Source organism: Pieris brassicae, chromosome 11, assembly GCF_905147105.1.
Source record: "Pieris brassicae chromosome 11, ilPieBrab1.1, whole genome shotgun sequence".
NCBI classification, from domain to species: domain Eukaryota; kingdom Metazoa; phylum Arthropoda; class Insecta; order Lepidoptera; family Pieridae; genus Pieris; species Pieris brassicae.
The window spans coordinates 11,018,896-11,040,327 of NC_059675.1; the positions used below are offsets into that span (position 1 = coordinate 11,018,896).

The 21,432-nt window shown below is 33.5% G+C and overlaps 3 protein-coding genes across 3 annotated transcripts in view; 1 reads left to right on the top strand and 2 right to left on the bottom strand.

The window, feature by feature from the left end:
- Nucleotides 1–21,432, top strand: part of LOC123715973 (hemicentin-2-like) — a 118,671-nt gene that overhangs the window by 80,581 nt on the left and 16,658 nt on the right. The window contains exons 2-3 of the mRNA XM_045671380.1: nt 18,611–18,743; nt 19,203–19,411. Coding sequence (XP_045527336.1) covers nt 18,611–18,743; nt 19,203–19,411 — 342 coding nt within the window. The remainder of the gene's footprint in view (nt 1–18,610; nt 18,744–19,202; nt 19,412–21,432) is intronic.
- LOC123715971 (collagenase-like) lies at nt 1,962–3,546 on the bottom strand. The gene is made up of 5 exons (XM_045671378.1): nt 3,323–3,546; nt 2,982–3,249; nt 2,673–2,762; nt 2,359–2,555; nt 1,962–2,145 (listed from the first exon to the last, which is right to left on the bottom strand). Exons 1-5 carry the CDS (start codon nt 3,521–3,523, stop codon nt 2,041–2,043), a joined length of 861 nt encoding a protein of 286 aa, XP_045527334.1. The 5' UTR covers nt 3,524–3,546; the 3' UTR covers nt 1,962–2,040.
- LOC123715972 (collagenase-like) lies at nt 13,919–15,988 on the bottom strand. Its single transcript, XM_045671379.1, has 5 exons — nt 15,764–15,988; nt 15,408–15,675; nt 15,058–15,147; nt 14,232–14,416; nt 13,919–14,066 (listed from the first exon to the last, which is right to left on the bottom strand). The coding sequence occupies exons 1-5, from the start codon at nt 15,965–15,967 to the stop codon at nt 13,962–13,964; spliced, it is 852 nt and encodes a 283-aa protein (XP_045527335.1). The 5' UTR covers nt 15,968–15,988; the 3' UTR covers nt 13,919–13,961.

Consider the following 21,432-nt stretch of genomic DNA (forward strand, 5'->3'; position numbering starts at 1 on the left):
ACATGTTGTACTATTTATAAGAATAGCATGTAAGTTAAAAAGGTCAGAGAATAAAGGGTTTTTATTATTATTATTATACTCGCCATGATTGAATAAAAACTAAATGAGACAAAAGTTAGAGATAATTTTGTGATTTTGTGTATCGAGAAATTTATATTGTATTGTGTTTATAATTTAAGATTCCTAGATTCACACACCTAGATAAAATCACATCTACGATGACTGATTTTGGTAAGTGCCCTCGATTAAGTGATCACGAACCAAAGCACACGTGTGACAGCGCTGGTTTTTTTTTTCAAATGGAATCTCGTTGTCTCGTCAGCTTAGCTGGGGCTGTTTTGAGAACGCAGGACAGCACTGATTGAGTATTCAGATAAGCATTGAGAGGTTGGACCGAGTCGGGTCCAGTAGATGGTGTATACAAGTGAGATCGGTGACCTGAAACCGCTGCTCAATATAATTTATATGCGGAAAAATAATTAAAAACTCTTCTATAACCACTACTTATCTAGAAAAGCTCATTCAATCGTATATGAGTATGAAAATTAAATGATTAAATATCCGGTAAAAGAAAATATTTATCTTATCCCACACAACTCTTTAACCACTATCAACAAAGAATTTTTATTCTATTCTATGGGATCGAAATAGGTCAAAATCGCCGGAGGACAAATATCGTAGCCCAAAGCGCCGTATGTATTATGGATTTTACAACGTTTCGTTGACGGTTTGGTCCTGAGAAAAATGTGTCCTAATTTAGTGCAGATTCTCTACACGTTATTGTTATTAACCTAATGTAATCTGTGTTCTGTTAATAAGATAAATAAGAAACACTTAAAAAAGTAAGACACTCAATAATGAGAGCCATTATTTTTATTTTTCGTCTAATTCTTCGCAATTCCAATAAAATAATATGAATTATAATACATTCTAATATTCCCACGTCAGGAAAGTTAATCTTGACCAGTACATGTTCGTAGTTGTAATAATTTTTAGCGCCTAGTTTAAATGTTGTTCACAAAATTGTTTTCTAAAAATAAATTGCTATATGGAACGTATTTATTATAGTATTTACCTATAACACAGAATCCTTATGAAGGCTTAGGTGTGTCATTAATTATTATTATTTTAATACACGGAATAATCGTTTAAAGAGAATTTGGTAAAATACACGAAACCAACGAGGGCTGGAGCTGGCTTAAAATAAAACATTATATATTGGGGAATTATGATACCTGCCTAATGAATTAAATAAATATTATTGAATATAGTTTGTGCAATTATTTGTAGTCACATTGAAATCTGTAAAGAATCAAAGTCGTTGATCTATAGCAAATTATAAACTCGACATCTACGAAGTCGGTAATATCATATCTCATATCCGTCGATATTTTAATAATTTATTTATAATCACACATTCTAAACTCAAAATACCCAAAATATACAAATTATATTTTTTTTCTAAATTAGACAGTAGGTACATCTTATTATTTAATCTTTATAAACAAATTTATTAAAATATAGAATTTAATATGTTCTAAACCATTATTTGGTCACGGTCGACACAAAAAAGTTGAACAAAAATTAACTTTTTTAGAATCGCTTATTCTGTCATAGTTTGAAAATGCAACGGTCAAATTTTGGTTCAGCCGAGCGGTTGTGGTGCGAATATTCCTACAAATTGAACGAAATATCTCTGATTACCGCTTTGGTCACGTGGGAACATAAAATAACGAATAAGCGATGCATCTCAGTTCTAGGTTGTCTATAGGCTCGCAATAAGAGCTCATAGTAGGCCCCCAGTACCGTAGTTTACGAGAATAAATTCGTTGTTATTTGTCTAAAGAATCTGATAAATATCGTTTGTAATGGAAGGGTTGGTGTATTTTTTTCACTTTATAATTAAGTAAATACAATGAATATTTTAGTTAGTTAGTTTGTTTGAAATTAAAGTAGGTAGGTAGTAGAATAACTAATGATTTATTTCAAGATTATGTTTAAAAACTTTAATATGAACATCACATTAATAGCTTGAAATGCTTAAAGGCGACTGGTGATCCAGGAGCGGAAAGAGGTAACTCTGGCAAAACCTGCTGGGTGTCCACGTTGACAGCCGGAAACATGTCCAAAGGATGTAATACCGATCTAAACAATAAGGAAAATAAATATATTATAGATAATATTGGCATATTAACTTTTAGTAATAAATAGTAAATTGAAAATAATAGAAATGAAGATCTCAATTGTATTGTTGGTAAATAATAACCAACTTTAAAATAATTAAGTTAAATAGCTGTGGAATTTACCAATGCCTTTATTAAATACGATAAACAAGCATAGTACGAATAAAAATCTTACCAATGTCCGAGAATTTCCACTTCCAATATCAAGAGGGCCACCAGAATCTCCACCACAGGTACTGGCTCTGCCACTTTGAGTTTCTACACAAATCACCGAGGAAGCAATAAAGGAAAAAGTTCTGCGGCATTCGGCGTTAGATATAACTCTGAGGTTTACATGTCTCCTAGCAGTGTTATTCGGTATGCCACTTTGAGCTGTAATTGCAAAATGTATATGATAAAAAAATATAAAACATTGAATAATATACAAGTATAAGGTATAAAATTACTGATGTTTCCATAATATATAATAGATCAGAACAAAATACTTACAATCAGAAGTAGCGCCGTAACCTGCAGCGGTAGCCCACGTACCAACGTATTCGTTGTTTCCGGATGCCAAAGCAATGGGCTGGATATTATCTTCAAAAAAGTGTGTTAATTTAGAAGTGTTGCCTAAGAAACGATCAGCGAGCAAACTTATTGTTATCGTAAGCTATCGATACTTAGTCAATGTCGGTCCAGATATTATATAGCGATGTTGACCAAATAGTTAATGTCGATAGGTCAAAACAATTGTAATGCTAAGTATAAGAAATATTAAATTAGTTTTTTTTAAAGAATATATTTGTATTAACTTACTATTGAAGTCGACACGGTTCATTGTGATAACAGCAACGTCATTACTAGCAGTGTTCGGATTCCATTGTGGATGCATAACAACATTATTGGTAGTGATTCGAACACCACCTTGGAACAATCTGAGGGCTCCCAAAACAACGGTGAATTGAAGGGCTTGGTTTCTGCCGTCCGACCAACAGTGGGCCGCGGTGACGGCTTTGGTGTTTGAAAGAAGTGAGGACCCACATACAGAGGTCCTTCTATTAGTCAGAAGAATCGAAAGACCACCCTTAAAAATATTTAATTTTTTTTATATTTAACCACTTTAAACATTTCTTTAGATAAGATTTCAATGAGCTTACCAAATGTGGTGTTTGTGTCAAGGATGAAAGGGATCCACCGATAATTCTAGATCCATCAAAGTCAATGGCTTCTTCAAGTTGTTTAATTCTAGTAGCTTCTTTGATACCAATGTTTTCATGGTAATTAAACGCCGTAGTTTTAGCTACTGGGCTACCATAGGCTGCAGCCACAAGAAAAGCGAGAGCAATAAATAACTTCATGTTGACTTATAGCGTAAAATAATTGGAAATCCATTATTATATACTCCTTTTTTAATCTTATTCCTGAAAGAGATTATAGATAAGATATACTAATGAGACACATTTTGTAAAAAAATATTAAATTAACATTTCTTATCTCAATTAAAAAATAAATAATATTGATAATTATTGTAACTGTTATTATATTATTTTCTTTAGTAATCTTACATCTAACTCATATCCATATTATTAAACAAAACGTCTTCCTAAAAAGGAATTATGCATATCAGTGTCATCATACGTAACATCTTCTTTCCTATTCAGGAATTATTAGTAACATTTTTCTTATAACAGGCTTATATGATGTGCATAAATCTTTATTAGTAAGAGTGTATAATAATAATAAGTATTTATTCATTGAGCAGTGTTGGCCTAGTGGCTTCAGCGTGTGACTCTCATCCCTGAGGTGGTAGGTTCAATCTTCGGCTATGCACCAATGGTTTTCTTTCTGTGTGCGCATTTAACATTAGCTCAAACGGTGAAGGAGAAAACCGGCCTGCCTTACATCCAAAAAAGCCGACGGCGTGCGTCAGGCACAGAAAGCTGATCACCTACTTGCCTATTAGTTTAACAAATGATCATGAAACAGATACAGACATCTGAGGCCAAGACTTAAAAAGTTTATATCGCCGATTTTTTTTATTTATTCATCCACATCTTATTGACATACATTTTACAAAAATAGATAGAGATAGAATCTATCTACTCTAAGATCTATCTAACTTTTTCCAACCTGTTAAATTTTTTGCCATGACCATAGCATTTTTGCCAGCTACCTTTACGATCTCAAGCATCTGAGTATCTTCGTTATCTCACTTTAAATTAGATTGTAAGTTTTCCAGTACAAATATCTAAGGCGGTAAAACGTATCTTGGAGATTAAACTGTAAACAATATCTAAATAGTTGTAGGAAATGTCGAATTAAGCGAGCTTACTCACTTAGAGATAATAGAAGCCTGTGTTATCTGGAAAAACCTACTATCACAATAATCATTCTTGAAACGACATACGCAACTATCAACCATGATAAAGTACTTAGGAAACGAATTAAAAAAACCCAAATAATTATTATATCTTCATATGGGGATATAAAACAATTTCCAACTTCCAGGTATCAGTAAACAAGTAATTAGTATATCATTCGAAGATCTTGGTGTGTTATATTGTTTTTAATATAGTGCAAAAAATTCCACATTCCACAACAATTCTAGCTCACACTTATCGCGGGTGCGTCAACTGACGCTTCTAGTCTTCTGGTCTAGTCAGCCGAGATCTATTGAAAATAGATGCAATATCGATTGGCGTAAAAACACAAGCTATAATGCAACGCGCGGTGTATTATAATAGCGACGACTATACATTTTTTTTACTTTTTTCGTATGATGAGCTCACGCTTTAACATTATTATAACTAACAACAATGAACTAATCACGATTTAAATATATGAAATTGGCGTTTTGTCGTACTGGCCACTTTGACCTCAACTACCTCCTCTTTGGTTAGGAATTTCAAATTCAAATTTGTACAGCTATTTACTCATGAATTTGTGCTTCGATGACCGTCTTTCTTTTTTTTCGGTTTGCGTCACTCATTTTACAAAATGGAAAACTTAAAGTATCGCATTATTTACGAGTACGAGTTCCGCCGTGGCACTAGTGCTGCGGAAACGACTCGAAGGGTGAATGATGTGTATGGCGGTCATGTTGCAAAAGAAAACACAGTTCGTTTTTGGTTCCAACGTTTTCGTTCTGGAAATTTCGACCTGCAGAACGAGCACCGTGGACGGCCTGAGACCCAACTTGATAATGAAGTATTGAAGGCTATTTTGGAAGCGGATCCATCGCAAACCACGTCCGAGTAAGCTGCAGGCTGCGGTGTTAGTGATAAAACTTTTTTAATTCACTTGAAGCAAATTGGGAAGATTAATAATCTTGAAAGGTACCTCACGAATTGACTGAAGCAAACCGACAAATGCGCGTCGACTGCTGCGTTTCATTACTGAACCGGCACAATAATGAAGGTATTTTAAACCAAATCATTACCTGTGATGAAAAATGGATTCTTTACGATAATCGGAAGCGCTCAGCGTAATGGTTGGATCCTGGCCAGCCAGCCAAATCCTGCCCCAAGCGAAAATTAACCACAAAAAAGTTACTTGTAAGCGTTTGGTGGACTAGTGCCGGTATTGTTCATTGCAGTTTTCTCAAATCTGGCCAGACTATTACGGCTGATGTCTATTGTCAGCAATTGCAAACCATGATAGAAAAGCTAGCGACTAAACAACCTAGGCTGGTCAATCGCTCCACGCCACTGCTACTTCACGACAACGCTAGACCACACACTGCACAACAGACGGCTACCAAATTAGAAGAAATTTCTGCTTCAATTGGAATGTCTAAGACATCCTCCGTACTCCCCGGACCTTGCTCCAACAGATTACCATTTTTTTCGAAATTTGGACAACTTCTTGCAAGGGAAAAAATTTAATTCTGATGGGGCAGTCCAAATCGCCTTCACAGATTTTATTGATTCCCGTCCGACTGGTTCTTTTAGTAAAGGGATCAATGAACTACCTATGAGATGGCAAAAGTGCATAGAAAACAATGGTTCATACTTTGATTAATTAAATATATTATATTTAAAATATTCGACTTTTTGTTCCTCCCATACAAAACGCCAATTTCATATGTAAGGACCTAATATTAACAAAAGCCTTAGGAATTATGCCAACAAAGAAAAGTCATCGCATGTCAATTTTACTTCCGGAAACGCGCTCTCGAAGAAGTTAAAACAGTAACATAAAACGTTATTTTTCTACTTACTTTTAAACAAGACCTTTTACGCGAAAAATAACAAAAAATTAATCATTATTCGTTGTTATTTACAAGGCGCAAATGAAAATAAAACAACCTGCACGAGGAATTGTCGAACGATCAAAGTCGCATGTTTTTAGCGAACCAAACTTTTCATATTGACGATGAGAAGCGTATTTAATTTAGAACACAAACCAATAGAATTGTTTGATCTATCTATCTGACATCTTATGTCGTATTGTAATTATACATCGAGGAACCAAATATGGTGTTGCTCTTTCGTAGCATAGATTGTCGGCTTGCAGTTTGCATAACTGGTTATGCGAGTCTACTTAAGTATGTCCTGTCATTTCATTAATGCAGCAGGATCAATGGGGTTTAAATATTTTTGCGTAGATAAATTCTGTGATACTAAACTTTTTTCCTGATTTTGCCTGAATCTTGTGAATTCAAAAACGATTTATACGCACGTCCGTGTGCGTACAAAGTACATTTCAAAAGTGGCACTTTTTTGGCAAACTATTTTTAAAGTCTTGTTCATATTCATACAAATCAAAAACTTTATATTTCCAAGACATACATTAAAATATTAAGTGTCGATAATTAATACAAATTATATATATATATTTTTTAATTTATTTCTTTGACGCGATTTCTATTGTTGTGACTAAAGAGCATTATGATAAGGAAAATATGCTATATAAGTTCGTGTTTAAACATTATCTAAATATCTTGTAATAATAGCATCTATTGTCGTTATACTCCTCTTGCTCCATGGCTATTTGCTTCATGCTACGTACGCCCTTTCTCACTCTCTCTCAATCGGTATCAATTGCTCTCGCTGTTTTCTTCGCCAAAAGCTCTTCACTTAGTGACGCTATTATTATTATTATTGCGAAAAGACACTTCAAAAAGAGTCAGCTATTGGGTTTTATAATATTTATTGCAATATCGTTGACACAAGATGGGACGCAGCGCCGAGCCTTGCGCGGTGTGGTTCCTTTCGCGTCGTAAATACGGGGTAATTGCGTCTTAGATATGCTGCATTTACAACTTAAACGACGTCTCTCCTGTTCGTTAAGTCATTTTAGCACCAAGCCAGGAGTACGCGACAAAGAATGGTTAGGTAGCCGTTTTTACACTATGTTTTTATCTTAAACTAATTATCTCTGAGTTCATACCTCGTTTCGAAATATTTTTAACAAAAAAGGCTCACAATTGTCAGTCGTAAGGATAAGAAGAAAATTAGTATGGGAACCGTAAAAGTAATGATGATTATATAATTACTGATACTTTGCCTTTTTACTGATACTCACTAAGTAATCATAAAATTGAGTGCGTAACTGATAAATAAATCTGGCAAACACGTTATCTAATTGTAGCAACCCAAGAGGAACAAAAACATAGGAATTAAATGTCGAATAAGGGGGGATGCTCTAATGCCACAATTATCTCATTAATTACTGTTTGGGGGTGAGGAAGAGTATCGAACACCAATGAGAAATCAATAAACTCGGGTAGTTTTTATGTGCAGTTACGATTTTTTTCATTTTGCTACGTTATATAATGAAATAATAATACAAGGTTTTATGATCTCATTTTACATGCGGCTTGCGATCCACCGTTGGAATGAAGTAACTCGTGCAAATGCAGCAGGGTGTCCACTTTCACAGCCGGCTACATGACCGAAAGATGTAATACCAATCTGAAAAATCGTGATAAAATGAATTTAATCAAAAATAATAATGATAACTGGAAAAATATTAAACTAATCATAGAGAATAAATACATATAGATAAATGGGTGTTGTTTTAAATGTTTTTACCATTTTAGCTGTGAACTAAATGATAGAAAAAATAACTACTTTTATCCGACATCGGTTAGGCTTGCTCTAAACTTTTTGAAACTTAAAACACATTAAATAACATGAGTAAAGCCGTCTCACCAATCTACCGCCCACAGTAAGAGGACCACCAGAATCTCCGCCGCAGGTACTAACTCTTCCTCCTTCGGTATTAACACAGAGAATAGAGTCTTCAATGAATGCGTAAGATCGCCGACACTCAGCGTTGGAAATCACTCTCAGATTAACTTGTCTCTGAACAGTATTGGTGGAAACGCCAGTTTGAGCTAGAAAATCAGTTTTATGGTTTATACCTACATGTTTTCCCGAGAACTAACTTCATTTAGAAAATAGCGTGATAAAATGTGACACGCATAAGAAATAATTTAACAATTTACGAGTATTCTCATTTCTTGGAAATATGTATTATAAAATACAGCAACTACAATGTTTAATAAGGTTTTTAATTACTAGTAGCTAGTTAGTAATATACTTGATATTAACATGTAGTTGCGCTGCAACCCTTTATTTATTTTTATTACTTAGATAACGTCTATTCCTTTAATCGTTTTCTTTTATATAAATATTTATACGAGAGCATAAGTTACTTAAAAAATAAAATATATTTACTAACAGTCCGAGGTGACACCATAGCCTACAGCGACTGCAATGGTACCAACGAAGTTATTGTTGCCAGTAGCCATAGCGATGGGTCGAATGTTGTCTGAAATGTAAAGATTCTTTAAAAAAAAGTATGTATGTAAAACACGGAAATAACCAGATTAAAACCATATTTATAGAAACAATTATTCTGTCAATATTACAGCCTGCACATTTGAAGATTTTAACAAAATTTTCTTAAGAGATTAAGCAAGTGTAAAAAATAAAACATGGCCAAAATTCTTGACAGTTCTTAATTCTAGTGGATTGTAATGTGCTACAACGTGGTTTTAGTTGAAGTAGAAATTCTGTTAATCAATCATAATAAATCGAAACATATAACGCCATTTAACGTGTCGTTCTGAGGCGACCATGATAAATTTATTAATTTTAAGTATGATTTGACTTGACTTTTACATCAAAGACTAAAGATACTTTTATCATAATTAACTCACTATTGTAATTAACGTGGTTCATTGTTATGACGGCAACATCGTTGCTGGCTGTACGAGGGTTCCACTGCGGGTGCATAACAACGTTAGCAGTGGTAACTCGAGTACCACCGGAGAATAAACGCACAGAACCAAGGACAACGGTGAAACGAGTCGCTTGGTTGTTTCCATCCCACCAGCAGTGAGCTGCGGTGACAGTCTTAGTGTTGGTTAAGAGCGATGATCCGCATACCGAACTCCATCCACTGTTTAAGGAAATGATAAGTCCACCCTACAAAACAACTGTTAATGAATCTTTGTAATGACGTGAAAGAAATATGTTCTCGAAAGATAATTACCAAGTGCGGGTTTTCTCCTAATCTTGAATCACTGCCCCCAATAATCCTGGCTCCATCGAAATCTAAAGCTTCCTCAATATGTCTAATTCTTAGAGCTTCTTGGATACCAATGCTGGCATGATAGTTAGAGGCAGTGGTTCGAACTGCTGGTCCACCATAGGCCAGAGCAAAAAATCCAGCGAGAACTAACAATGATTTCATTTTAAGCGCAACTAACTTAGGCCGTTGTGTACGGTGTTTTATATTATAATTATTATTGGTTATTATTAATTATATGATAGATATATGTGTTATCTAATGGAAAAAAAGTATTTGCCGTTGATATGTCAATTAGGTATCTTAGTTTACAGATAAAAATGATTAATATCTAAGTCTTTTGATTAAAATTTAGTAGATGGGTAAATAGAATAAACATGTTTATCATATATTGTATTTTTTAACGAAACTGTATTTTTAGTGAACCTGACTCTGCGATTTACCTCGCGTAACCCGCATTTTTAATGTACTAAAGCAAAAGGCCACTTCACCGACAACAACCAGCTTATCCAGCTTATTTGGTTAGAATTAATAATTAGCCTGTTCTATAGCATGTCGTTCGTGCAAGAGAGTCTTGAACAATTTTTGACTTAATCCAAGATTTATAAAAATAATTTTAGAAAGATTGACTGAGGCATTTATTTGTCTTAAAAATCTATCGTGTCTAATAATCGAGATGTCTTGAATAATAACACACCTTTGGCCTTGAATTATAATTATTCCATATCTGTTTGCGTTTTTAGTGTTGTTATTTACACAATATAAATATAACAATAATTAACACGAAAATGGTTTTTTGCTATAAATTATGATAAAAATTGCTTTTTGTTTTTTTTAACGTGTAAGTAACGACTATATAATCATACCATCTTTAAAGTTATCAGTTTAGCAGATTTCACTTGGTTGGAAACGAACGTTTCGGACTTCATCAGAGCTGAAGAGTGGCCGGCGTCTAGTCCCGATCTTAATCTCTGGATTATGATTTATGTTCAGTTTTAAAGAGTACGGCTTGCTCTAAACGCCATGATAATTTGGAGTCCCTAACACAATCCATAGTGAAAAAAAATCCCATGGAAAGAGTGCGTGCTTCTATTGAAATCTGACAAGACTGTATTGCAGCCAATGGAGACAAGTTCGAATAAGCTTTATATTTTAAATTGTTTTATAATTATATATTAAATTAATACACTGTAAAAGTAATAAATGTTATTTGCAATGGATTTTTTGTATACTTTGTTTTAGTATTTATGGCTAGATTAGGTATATCAAACTTTTATTGAGACAGTTTCACCTTCTTTATAAACATGTCTAATTTTAATAGAAATGCTTATTTTTTCAACTAAATGTTCTTAATATATTCGAAATTGAAGGTTCTAGGTAGGATTGGTTAAGAGATACCGCTGCAAGGCACATCAACAAATAGACTTTCTTTACTGTTATGATTGACATGTGTGACATGACATACAAGGGAATAACCACATGCAGAACTCTTTCCGTCGGTCATCAGAACTTTAACAACAAACAAACTGCATAAAGAAAACACTTTTTAAACGGATTGAAGCTATGTATTATTATTATAAACTAATAATTATTTACATAATTTTAAATTTTAAAACCGTGGTCGAACAGTGGTCACGGACCACGCACGCAGCAATCATAATGTAATGTATAAATGAAAAAGTGTTTTCTTAATGTGTAAAAGCTATGTCAACAAAAGACAATTCTAAACTGCATAAATCCAATACATACTCGTACATGTAGCAGTTGACCGAGTGGTGAACCGAAAGAGGCTGGCTGGAGATGGCGTTAGAACCATGGCTATTCCTTATCGTACTTGTACGCTGCATAACTATAGTGTTTCCCGATAAAAAAGATTGTTTGTGAACAGAAATGAATACCATATAATTCAAAACAAATATATAGACTAACTGACGAATACATATAGTATACATAAAATTACGAATTAACTGGTTAATATTCAGTGTTTCCCAGAATTGAAGGAGTTCTAACCCAACTAAATAGAGAGCAGTTCGAAGCTGCTTAATCCTTATAAATTGGAATTCCTGCCAATGTTTCATGATAGTTGTATACATACAATGTTGTAATTTCAATTGAAGGGTTAGCATAAGCGAACCCAAGAAAAACAATGGATTTAATATTTCCGCCGTTCAATTAGGTGATTACAACGAAAATTTTAATTCTATAATCACAGAACCTGTAGTAGTATCGGTACATTTCCGAATATAATCACCGATTTATAAAGATAAGTTTAATTATGCTGCTTTATTTGCTGTAGATAATAATAAAGTTGTTTTTCTATATGGTTTGTAATAATAAAATATAAACATAATAAAATAAGTACATCCGACATCCACATCTGATAGTTTAAAAAGGATATTAAAACATATCTCAAATTTTGCAACTAAAACTTAAGTAATAAAAAAGTTGTAAATACTACACAATTTTATAATATCAATGATATACAAATGTTATATGAATGAGCGCTACTATTCCATAATTGTGCATTTCATCAATTCTGTTGTTTATCAATTTACTTCGAAGAGCAACTAAAACAAAACTACCGATACAAAAATCTGTGAAGTGCAAGAAAGGAATTCAATTGAATCATGTAATTAATGTTTTATTTCGTACTTTAATCTAAAACAGATAGTTAGAAATATAGGGGTTGATTTTATTCTAGATATTTAGCAAAAACACAAAATATCAGATAACCCTAATTATCAGATATCAGATAAACCTATTAATTACTATCTATTCTATATCTTACATAATCGAATAATAATAATGTTTTCATCGTACTGCTCATACTGATATTAAATGTATACGTCATTGCTGAATCGCGCTGTCGAAGTGGTTCCGATACCTGCATACTTGTATGTAAACATCTCGACATTAACTGGGGCCTTATGATAGGTCTGTTAGTGAGTCAACTAGTCGTGAATACTTCCATAAATAAAATTTTGCTCAAAATAATGAACTATATAGTTAGTTTAATAGTTTGGAAATCAAAATGTTATGTCACTGTCATTCACATGTCACTCAGCAATAATGTAATATTCTAATGGAATATCTTTTTAAAACGATCTAGTAATTTTTGTACAAACACAACCATTAAAATGTTTCCTCTTTATAAAATGACTAGGGTAGACTTTATTACTATGTCATACCTTTACCCATATACCTTTACCCTCTTTTAACTCGACAGGAATGAGAAACATGGGCATCTCAATAATTAAAAGATTACGCGTGGATAAAGGAGGGTAGAAAGTCAGAGGTAGGAACAAACAATGGTCGAGAGAAATAGTGTCGTCTACCGCGAGGAAGAACGGAGGAGGGACAGATAATTGACAAAGCACAAAAAATTATGTCAGCAATGCTGTTTAAAATATTTGAGGGCATCAGCCGTTTAATTTCGACATTAGAGTCGACTTTTTAATGGATACTACTAGGTTTGACCGCTCAATCGAACTGAGGGCCGCATTTTTTAATGGAATCGTGCTATTGGCCTTAAGGACTTTACAGCTAAGCTCACGCTGTTAAGGCGAGCGTAGCTTGGCCGGAATGGGCACAAGTCTTCTGCGAGACGCGGACCTCGGCTTGGAGGGCAGGACGGAAGCTCACTGAAGGCGGTTGTTAACAGGAATCTGATTTTCACCTTTCTTTGCCTAGCGGGCTGCGTTTAATTTTTCGTTAGCTATTATTATTGGATCATCCGGATCCGTTAGGCAATATCGGGGCCACCTACGGGATTTATTAATTCTGGCTTTAACAGTAACTTTTAGTGCTACCAGCACGCGGCCACCCCAATCTCTTCTGATTTTCAACAGACGAAGTGTTGTATCTGTTGATAGTACGATATACGAACAAACGTTAAACTTTTGAAGTGTTTGACCGACGGCTCCATACGCACTTTGTGCAAGGCGATCACTGCAATCCTTTTTCTTTAACACCCCATTTCATAATGAACACGAAAAAATATGTGGAATGGCGTAAAGTCTAAAGAAGGAATAAAACGTTTAAAAAAAGAAAAGTTTTTTTGTAACAGTATTTATGGTTAGACAGTCTTTTTCTTCTTTCCATTTTCTTCTTCTCAGGTTGTAGGGCATCATTGTGTCGTTCGTATGTTGATTGCAATTTATAATTAATATGATTTTTAATATCAAAATTTTATACGTAGAAAAAAAATAATAAGATAAAACTTAAACAATTTTATTAGAGACAATTTTTTGAGTTAAATTACATGCGTCCTCGGATCCAAGAGTTGAATGACGTAACACGGGCGAATGCTGCAGGGCGACCAGCCTGGCAGCCGTCGCGGTGACCGAATGATGTTATGCCGATCTAGAAAGTAATCATTTAAGCCTCATGAGAAATCTATACATTCCTACTTATAGCATTTTATTCATTTCCGCCACCGTTAAATGGTTTTTTTTCTGGAAACTAAGATTTCTTTCAGAAAAAGAGGGAAAAATTAAAAACGTTTTCCGTAATTTATTTTCAACTTACCAAAAGATTTGAGTAGGCCAATGGACCACCAGAATCGCCACCGCAAGTGCTTCTACCACCGGAGGTTTCGACACAAATGGTGGAGTCAAATACATTCCTTGGGTAGGTCCTTCTGCACTCATTGTTGGTGATTACACGTAGGCTCACCTTGCTTTGGATTGCGTTCTGTGAGATACCTTGTTGTGCTGAAAAAGCGATGGAAACTGGAGTCAGATTATTTTTCATAACGAAATTTGCGCAACTAACCAGTTAGTTATTCATTGAGGTAATAGAACCTAATTTTGAAGAAAGTTTTTGAATGTAGGAGGATTATAAATCTAAAATGTTTGGGAGCCCATATCTTGAAATCCCATCTCACAACTCCTCCTTTATTGGCCATTCCTTTAAGGTCTCTGCAGTTAGGCTATGGAATTCACTTCCCGTCCCTATTCGCTTAGCTCCTTCTCTATCTTTCTTTAAATTTCTTCTGTACAACATTACCTGTCCACATCGTATCCCTAATTTTCTTACTGACGTAAAACTTATCTTAAATTATCGTGATTTATGTGTCTTTTTACTTTATATTTTTAATGTATCATCTTTTTAGTTTAGTTTGTTTTTTTTTTGTTCCTGCGTATAACATGTATTTTTGCACTTCTTGCCTTTCTTATGTAATTTAATACTTTTTTTACTCACAGTGGTTGCCTGAGATCGCTCAAAAGCGATAAGGCCGCCAGTTGCCCTCCTTTTGATTTAATTATGTTTATTTTTTTATATTGTAATGTAACGAAGTGTTGAGTGAAAAATATAAACCTCAACAACTTATGTCCTAGAAAATTGTACTTACAGTCAGAAGTTGCACCGTATCCAGCAGCTTCGGCCCATTGGTTGACGTAATCATTGCTTCCAGAAGCCAATGCAATGTTACTAATGTAATCTGGAATATTCATGGAAATTATATAATTAAACAAAACCAACATAGTATTGGCTTAATTTATATAAATAATTATTGAACCACTTAATATTTATAACATAAACATACTTATTATTCAGATATACTATTAGAAAAATAGTTACATAAAATTGATTATAATTTTAATTAGCTAATAAGACATGATTCACATGACAAAAAGCTAAAATGCCATAGATTGCTAAAATAAAGTAATGCCTAAAAGTTAAAAAAATAAGTTTACATACTGTTGTAGTTGACGTAGTTTAAAGTAATGACTGCAACATCGTTCCTAACGGTCCTTGGGTTCCATTCCGGATGCATTACAACGTTGCTAGTACTGACGCGGACACCGCCAGAGAACAAACGAGCTGAACCTAAGACCACAGTGAATTGACGAGCCTGGTTACTTCCATCGAACCAGCAGTGAGCTGCAGTAACAGCCTTAGTGTGGGACAGGAGAGATGATCCACATACCGAGGACCAGCCGCTGGCCAGTGCAATGACAAGACCACCCTGTTTATCATAATATCTGTGTATATAAATATTAAGAGATCAAGCAAATAAATTATAATAAAGTCATTTGTAAATATAGAACATGTACCAAGTGCGGATTGTCTCCCAAGTTTGAAGGAACACCACCAACAATTCTTGAACCATCGAAGTCAAGAGCAGCTTCAGCCTGTTTAATCCTTATTGCCTCGTGAATACCAATGTTCTCGTGGTAGTGATAGGCGGTGGTTATTTCAGCTGACAAGTCAGCATAAGTTACGGCCAAAAGACCTACGAGAACAACAAGGGTTTTCATCTTGAACGCTACTGTGCCTGTTCGTTCTGTGTACAGACATTTATAGCTGACACAATCTTAGGATTGATATACAATATCAGATATATTTGCTATCAGAATCCTCCTAATGCGATTAATTATTAATGGTTAAGAACGATTACGCACATGTTAACGATAATAATTATTGCAGTGTTTTTAATTAAAATTAAAATAATAGTTGTATTAATTGCAATAAATTTGGAATTGACAGATTTACTTGAGACGTAAGGCATTTCTCTCAATTATGAAATACGTGTAGTGAAAGCTAAGATTTCTAAATATTAAAATATGCAGTTGTAACGTATTGTTGCAACACTCATCAGATACAATACTACGCGCTTGTGTTTCACATCTATTGGAAATCTATGCTTTACTTATTGAAACACTTGTTTGTTACTTAATTTTTTTTAAATATTTCCATAGATTTATCTGTATCCTGACATATATGTATATGTAAGAATGTACCACATATACTAAATAATACTTAATAAAACATTAAACTCAAAGACGTGTTAACATCGTCGCTGTGTGCATTTAATGTACATGTGGACAAGTGGGACTTTGTACCCAGAACTTGCATTCAGACTTACTACAAACTATTTATGTATCGTTTAATAGTTTTAAATAGGTTTTTAATAATAATAACACGACAGATATTAAAGATTACTATTACAATCGACATACGTTGAATAACGTTACGTTTACGTAATTTTCATTTCACTGCTAACGTTAAAATGTTTAAGTGAGTTATTACTTGTGTTAAGTGAGACTCACGTTTGTCAAAAATGGATTTGACACACAGAAGTCCTACATCGGATTTAATTCTTACCTTTAGAAGTAGACGAAACGTATCGTAGGTAGTTTAGTGGCAGAATCGTGCGATATCTTTTTCGTAAATAAAAGTCTTCGTGTCATTCACTATTTTACCTCTAATTTAAAATGTCTTACAGATATTTGCTTAGATTATTATCTAATATATTATGACGTAAAGGGGCGGAATATATTGACGACCAAAGACGGCAATTACGCTTTACGGATTCCCTGGTCAAACTTTTAGTGATGCTTATTCGTGGTTAAATATATTTTAGGGCATTAACCTGGCAGACTTTTTGAATATTCTGGAGTTATGTACAATCTTATTCTTAAAAGAATATTTGTAAAACAACTTCCATCTTTGATTAAAAATATTGTTATTACAATTTTTATGAAATGTATTATAAATGTTATGTATGTTTAGTATCTCCCATGTTTTATATTTTGTAACTAACTTGGACAGTCAAATTTGGCGTTAAAATATAAAACAAAACATAAACTCTTAGAGCGTTGTAAATACGTTGCGAGACACAAAAGAGATTTCCCTAAAGACATTGCATGATAACGGCGACAGTACAATTTTACCGGTCATCTCTATTACATTCATCAGGTACTTAAAAAGTATTAATATCGATACTTTCCTTTTATTATTGTACTTCTACATTTATTTACGCAATGTGTAAGTACGTATTTTTATATTTTAAAATATATTGCTTAGATATATGAAATGTATGTAACGAATTTCAACCTCTGTTATTTCTAGTCCGATAGCCAACCGAAGCGACATAACAAACCCCAAACTCACGAAATAAACTAGAATTTCCTCGTTTACAGACATGGCACTCAACATTCGGAAATTAATAGCATTTCCTGTCTTTCCAATATCGAGGGCTATAGTTAATTTATGTTTATAAGTATTTTTATAACTATCTTTACTCTTACAATAGTCTTTGCACTTACCATGGTATTTAGAATTAAATACAGAAATATAACTACATATTTTAATTAGACGAACTTATATTAATTTACATAAATAAAAATGTATAATATTTAACTATTGTATAAAATTATTTAGCATTAACTAAAATATGAACTGGTGCCAATTGCTACAGAATAAACAGCTTACCTGGGGTATTGTCTCAAACCCGGGTTCTCAGGTACCGGACAGGTTCGGTATATCTGGCTATTTTATCCGAGTTTGCTTTTCCATGAGCTAATATTTTCATTGCAGCTCAGAATAGCAAATACGTTGAAATTTCTCTAAGAACAATGTTGTCTTAGGAATGTTAGAGACGAGTTTAAAAATGGTTTAAATGAATGTATTTTCGTATATAATTCTCATCATAAACGTTTATTAGGTACATATAAGTGTGACCATAAGTACTGTGAAAATTAATTTTCAATTGTAAAATATTACATTTGAATTTGGAAATATATATATATCTACTATGTGGCTTAGGTTGAAGTTTAAACAATCTTTACTAGCACTTTTGGAGTTATAATAATAATACCCTAAAACCAATCCAAGGTTGGCGATATTAAATTTGGGCAATAATTCTGATCATTACTGGTTTCATCATTGGGATGGCTATTTAGAGTTGAGTATTTTCCTTAAAGTGTTATCTCCTTTTGAATCATTACTACTTTCATTTTGGATGCCACGCTTGGACTTGGTGCTACGACCTTACCAAACCACTATGGTTACGTGGCTTTCGTATAATAAACAAAGATTTTTTTATCTTATTAAATTGATTGATGATGATTAAATAACACTTTTAAAAATGATTGAAGATTGTTTTTGTATCCTTTTAGTTCCCGTGACGCAAGTGGTGGCGATAGCTGGCGAGCCGGTTTACCTGCCCTGTGACATTACTATACAAGATGAAGAGGATGCTGTACTTTTGGTGCTATGGTATAGAGAGGACTTGGGTACGCCAATATACAGGTAAAAACTACATGTTTTACTATTTTTGTACTGCTTATTAAATCAGACCTTATCAAAAATCTAAGCTGATATTATTAAAATTACCTTTAATTTTGCTATCAAAATCTGATGGTTTCGGATGGGTTATTATCATAATAAAAGATAAAAAGGGAAAAATAGATAAAAGTATTAACCGACTTCTGTATACTCTGTCTGTTATTATATATTATGAATATCCCATACAGAAATGAACGTCTCAAAAATGAATAAAGCAATTTTTATGGAACTTAAAAAGTATCCTAATTTGACGGTTAAAGACGGCATCTTATAAAGAATATGACAAAGTACATTTCATTTATTTTGAATTAGTTGAAACAGATCTCATTAAAAAATCTTCAAAACATCGTCCAAAATTTGATTTATTTCTAAGTTTAGGATTGTGACACATTCATTACGCTATAACAATAACTTTTATATCAGCGTGGACGCCAGGGAAAAAGATTTCGGTGTAGCTGAACGGTGGTCTGATGAAAGCGTCTTTGCATCAAGAGCGTATTTCCTGCCAGAAAGACGACCAGCAGAACTTGGAGTAGACCGAGTTAAATCTTCAGACCAAGGCATCTACCGCTGTAGGGTTGACTTCAAGCAGGCTCAAACAAGAAACTCTCGAGTTAATCTGACTGTAATTGGTAAGTAGTGCTTTATCGTACATCGACTGTTTTTCCATTAAGAATTTAGAATACCTAGTCTAGCCATAAATACTGAAACAAAGTAAAAAAATGTTTCTATTGCAAATAACATTTATTACTTTGACAATGTATTAGTTTAATACATATATATAAAACAATTTAAAGTATAAAAAGCTTATTCGAAGTGGTCTCCATTTGCTGCAATAGTCCTTTAAACGTTGAGGCCAGATATCAATAGAAGCACGTACTCTTTCCAAGGGAAAATTCTTCACTGCCAATCGTGCGGATTGTGTTAGGGACTCCAAATTATCATGGCGTTTAGAGCAAGCCATACTCTCTAAAACTGACCATAAATCATAATTCAGCGGATTAAGATAAGGGTAGACGACGGCCAGTCTTCAGCTCTGATGAAGTCCGAAACGTTCGTTTCCAACCAAGACTGCGTAGACTGAGCTTTATAACCCGGCGCCGAGTCTTGCTGGAAGACCATTCTTGGTTATTGAACATAGGGTTGTTAAGGGGCTTCACTACCTTCTCAAGGATGGTATCTTGATACACATATGTCGATGTTTTCATACCTTTTTCATAAAAGTATGGCTCGGTGACTCCTTCATAGCTAATACCCCACCAAACCATCACTGAATTCGGATAGTGCCCACGTTGCAGTCTGTTGACTAATTGGAAAGCTTCCTTAGAGCTTTGAACATAATAACCGTATTTATGTTCATGTCATTATGTTATAGTTTGTTAAAATGATGTTCAATTGTAAAAAAAATCTCATCCGTAAACAAATTTTTTCTGTGACCTCCCTTTGCGTACCGCCTCAGTAGTTGTTTTGGTTTTACCACACTATTATTTTTTAAATTACAATAAGTCATCTTTTATCGTTGCTTTCGGAGAGGATTTCTTCGAATTCTTTCCCTTACTGCTTTGATCACCTTTTTCGTACGAACACTGAGAAGGTCTCATTGTACCTATTAATAGCCTGGTACACAAACATTTTAGTAATACTAAGCGCATGGAGAGTTTTAAAATTTGTGTAATGCAATGACAGCGATTTGGTTCTCTTGATCACCACACTATAATACCACCACCGCAAAATATTGTACAAAGTATTGGTGCCAAAATGAGAATACCCAATTATTAATGATATAAAAATAACAGGATCTAAATTCCAATGTAATATTTTGACAATTTTCAGTTGTAACAGTATTTATGGCCAGCTAAGTATATACAAACATTAGCTAGAGGCTCCAACAACCAATTAGATTATTCTAAGTATTTGGAAAATCACCGCAGTAGGTATTACTTATACTTATAAATAAAAGATTCAACAATATATGTAATCATTAGACATTTATTTATTACTTAAGATATTTTGTTAATAATAAATGTTTACTTGAAGAAAATACCAATGTAAATTGTTGTTTATATAGGTATAATATAGTTTTATTGCACCGTTACGTCTACTTTCTTATTCCAAACAAATAAATATATATATAGTAAAACATATTCAATAACATATTTTTAAACGAAAACCAATTTATTTTACAAATTGATGTCGCAATACACGTATCAAATGAAATTTTGGTAAAAAAAGCAATATAGAAACTCTGTGTGTTGATGAACATTGTTTACTGCTTTTTAGTTGAAATTCACAGAAAACGTATCATGGTTATTCAAATGAAAAATATTTTGTATATAAAAGGTGTAGAAATCAGGGAAGAATACTTATTTTCAAGGAACTTAAGCTACATAGCTGCTATTGACCAATAAAAACAAATAAGGGTTTCAGTTATTTTAATAATTCAAGTATTCAGTATTGTGTAATTTATCTAGTGCATAGATATGAAATTCCATTTCACTGAAATATATGACTCGTATGTGAACCTTATGCAAATAACGACCAATTTCAGTAAAATTATAGATATAACGTCTTATTTTAGGACTAGTTCTGCGCTTGGCTTTGACTAATATTCGAATTACGTCAAAATTATTTCCTTTAACCAATTACTTAACTG

Bases quoted from the DNA above. Each gene is read 5' to 3' on its own strand.
- LOC123715972 (XM_045671379.1), bottom strand. From the start codon at position 15,967: ATGAAAACCCTTGTTGTTCTCGTAGGTCTTTTGGCCGTAACTTATGCT. The intron at 15,676-15,763 runs GTACATGTTCTA...TATGATAAACAG, and splicing joins TGGGAGACAATCCGCACTTG to GGTGGTCTTGTCATTGCACT. The intron at 14,067-14,231 runs GTAAGTTGAAAA...ATTACTTTCTAG, and splicing joins TGGCCTACTCAAATCTTTTG to ATCGGCATAACATCATTCGG.
- LOC123715971 (XM_045671378.1), bottom strand. From the start codon at position 3,523: ATGAAGTTATTTATTGCTCTCGCTTTTCTTGTGGCTGCAGCCTATGGT. The intron at 2,556-2,672 runs GTAAGTATTTTG...TTGCAATTACAG, and splicing joins TTACGGCGCTACTTCTGATT to CTCAAAGTGGCATACCGAAT. The intron at 2,146-2,358 runs GTAAGATTTTTA...CTTATTGTTTAG, and splicing joins GTGGAAATTCTCGGACATTG to ATCGGTATTACATCCTTTGG.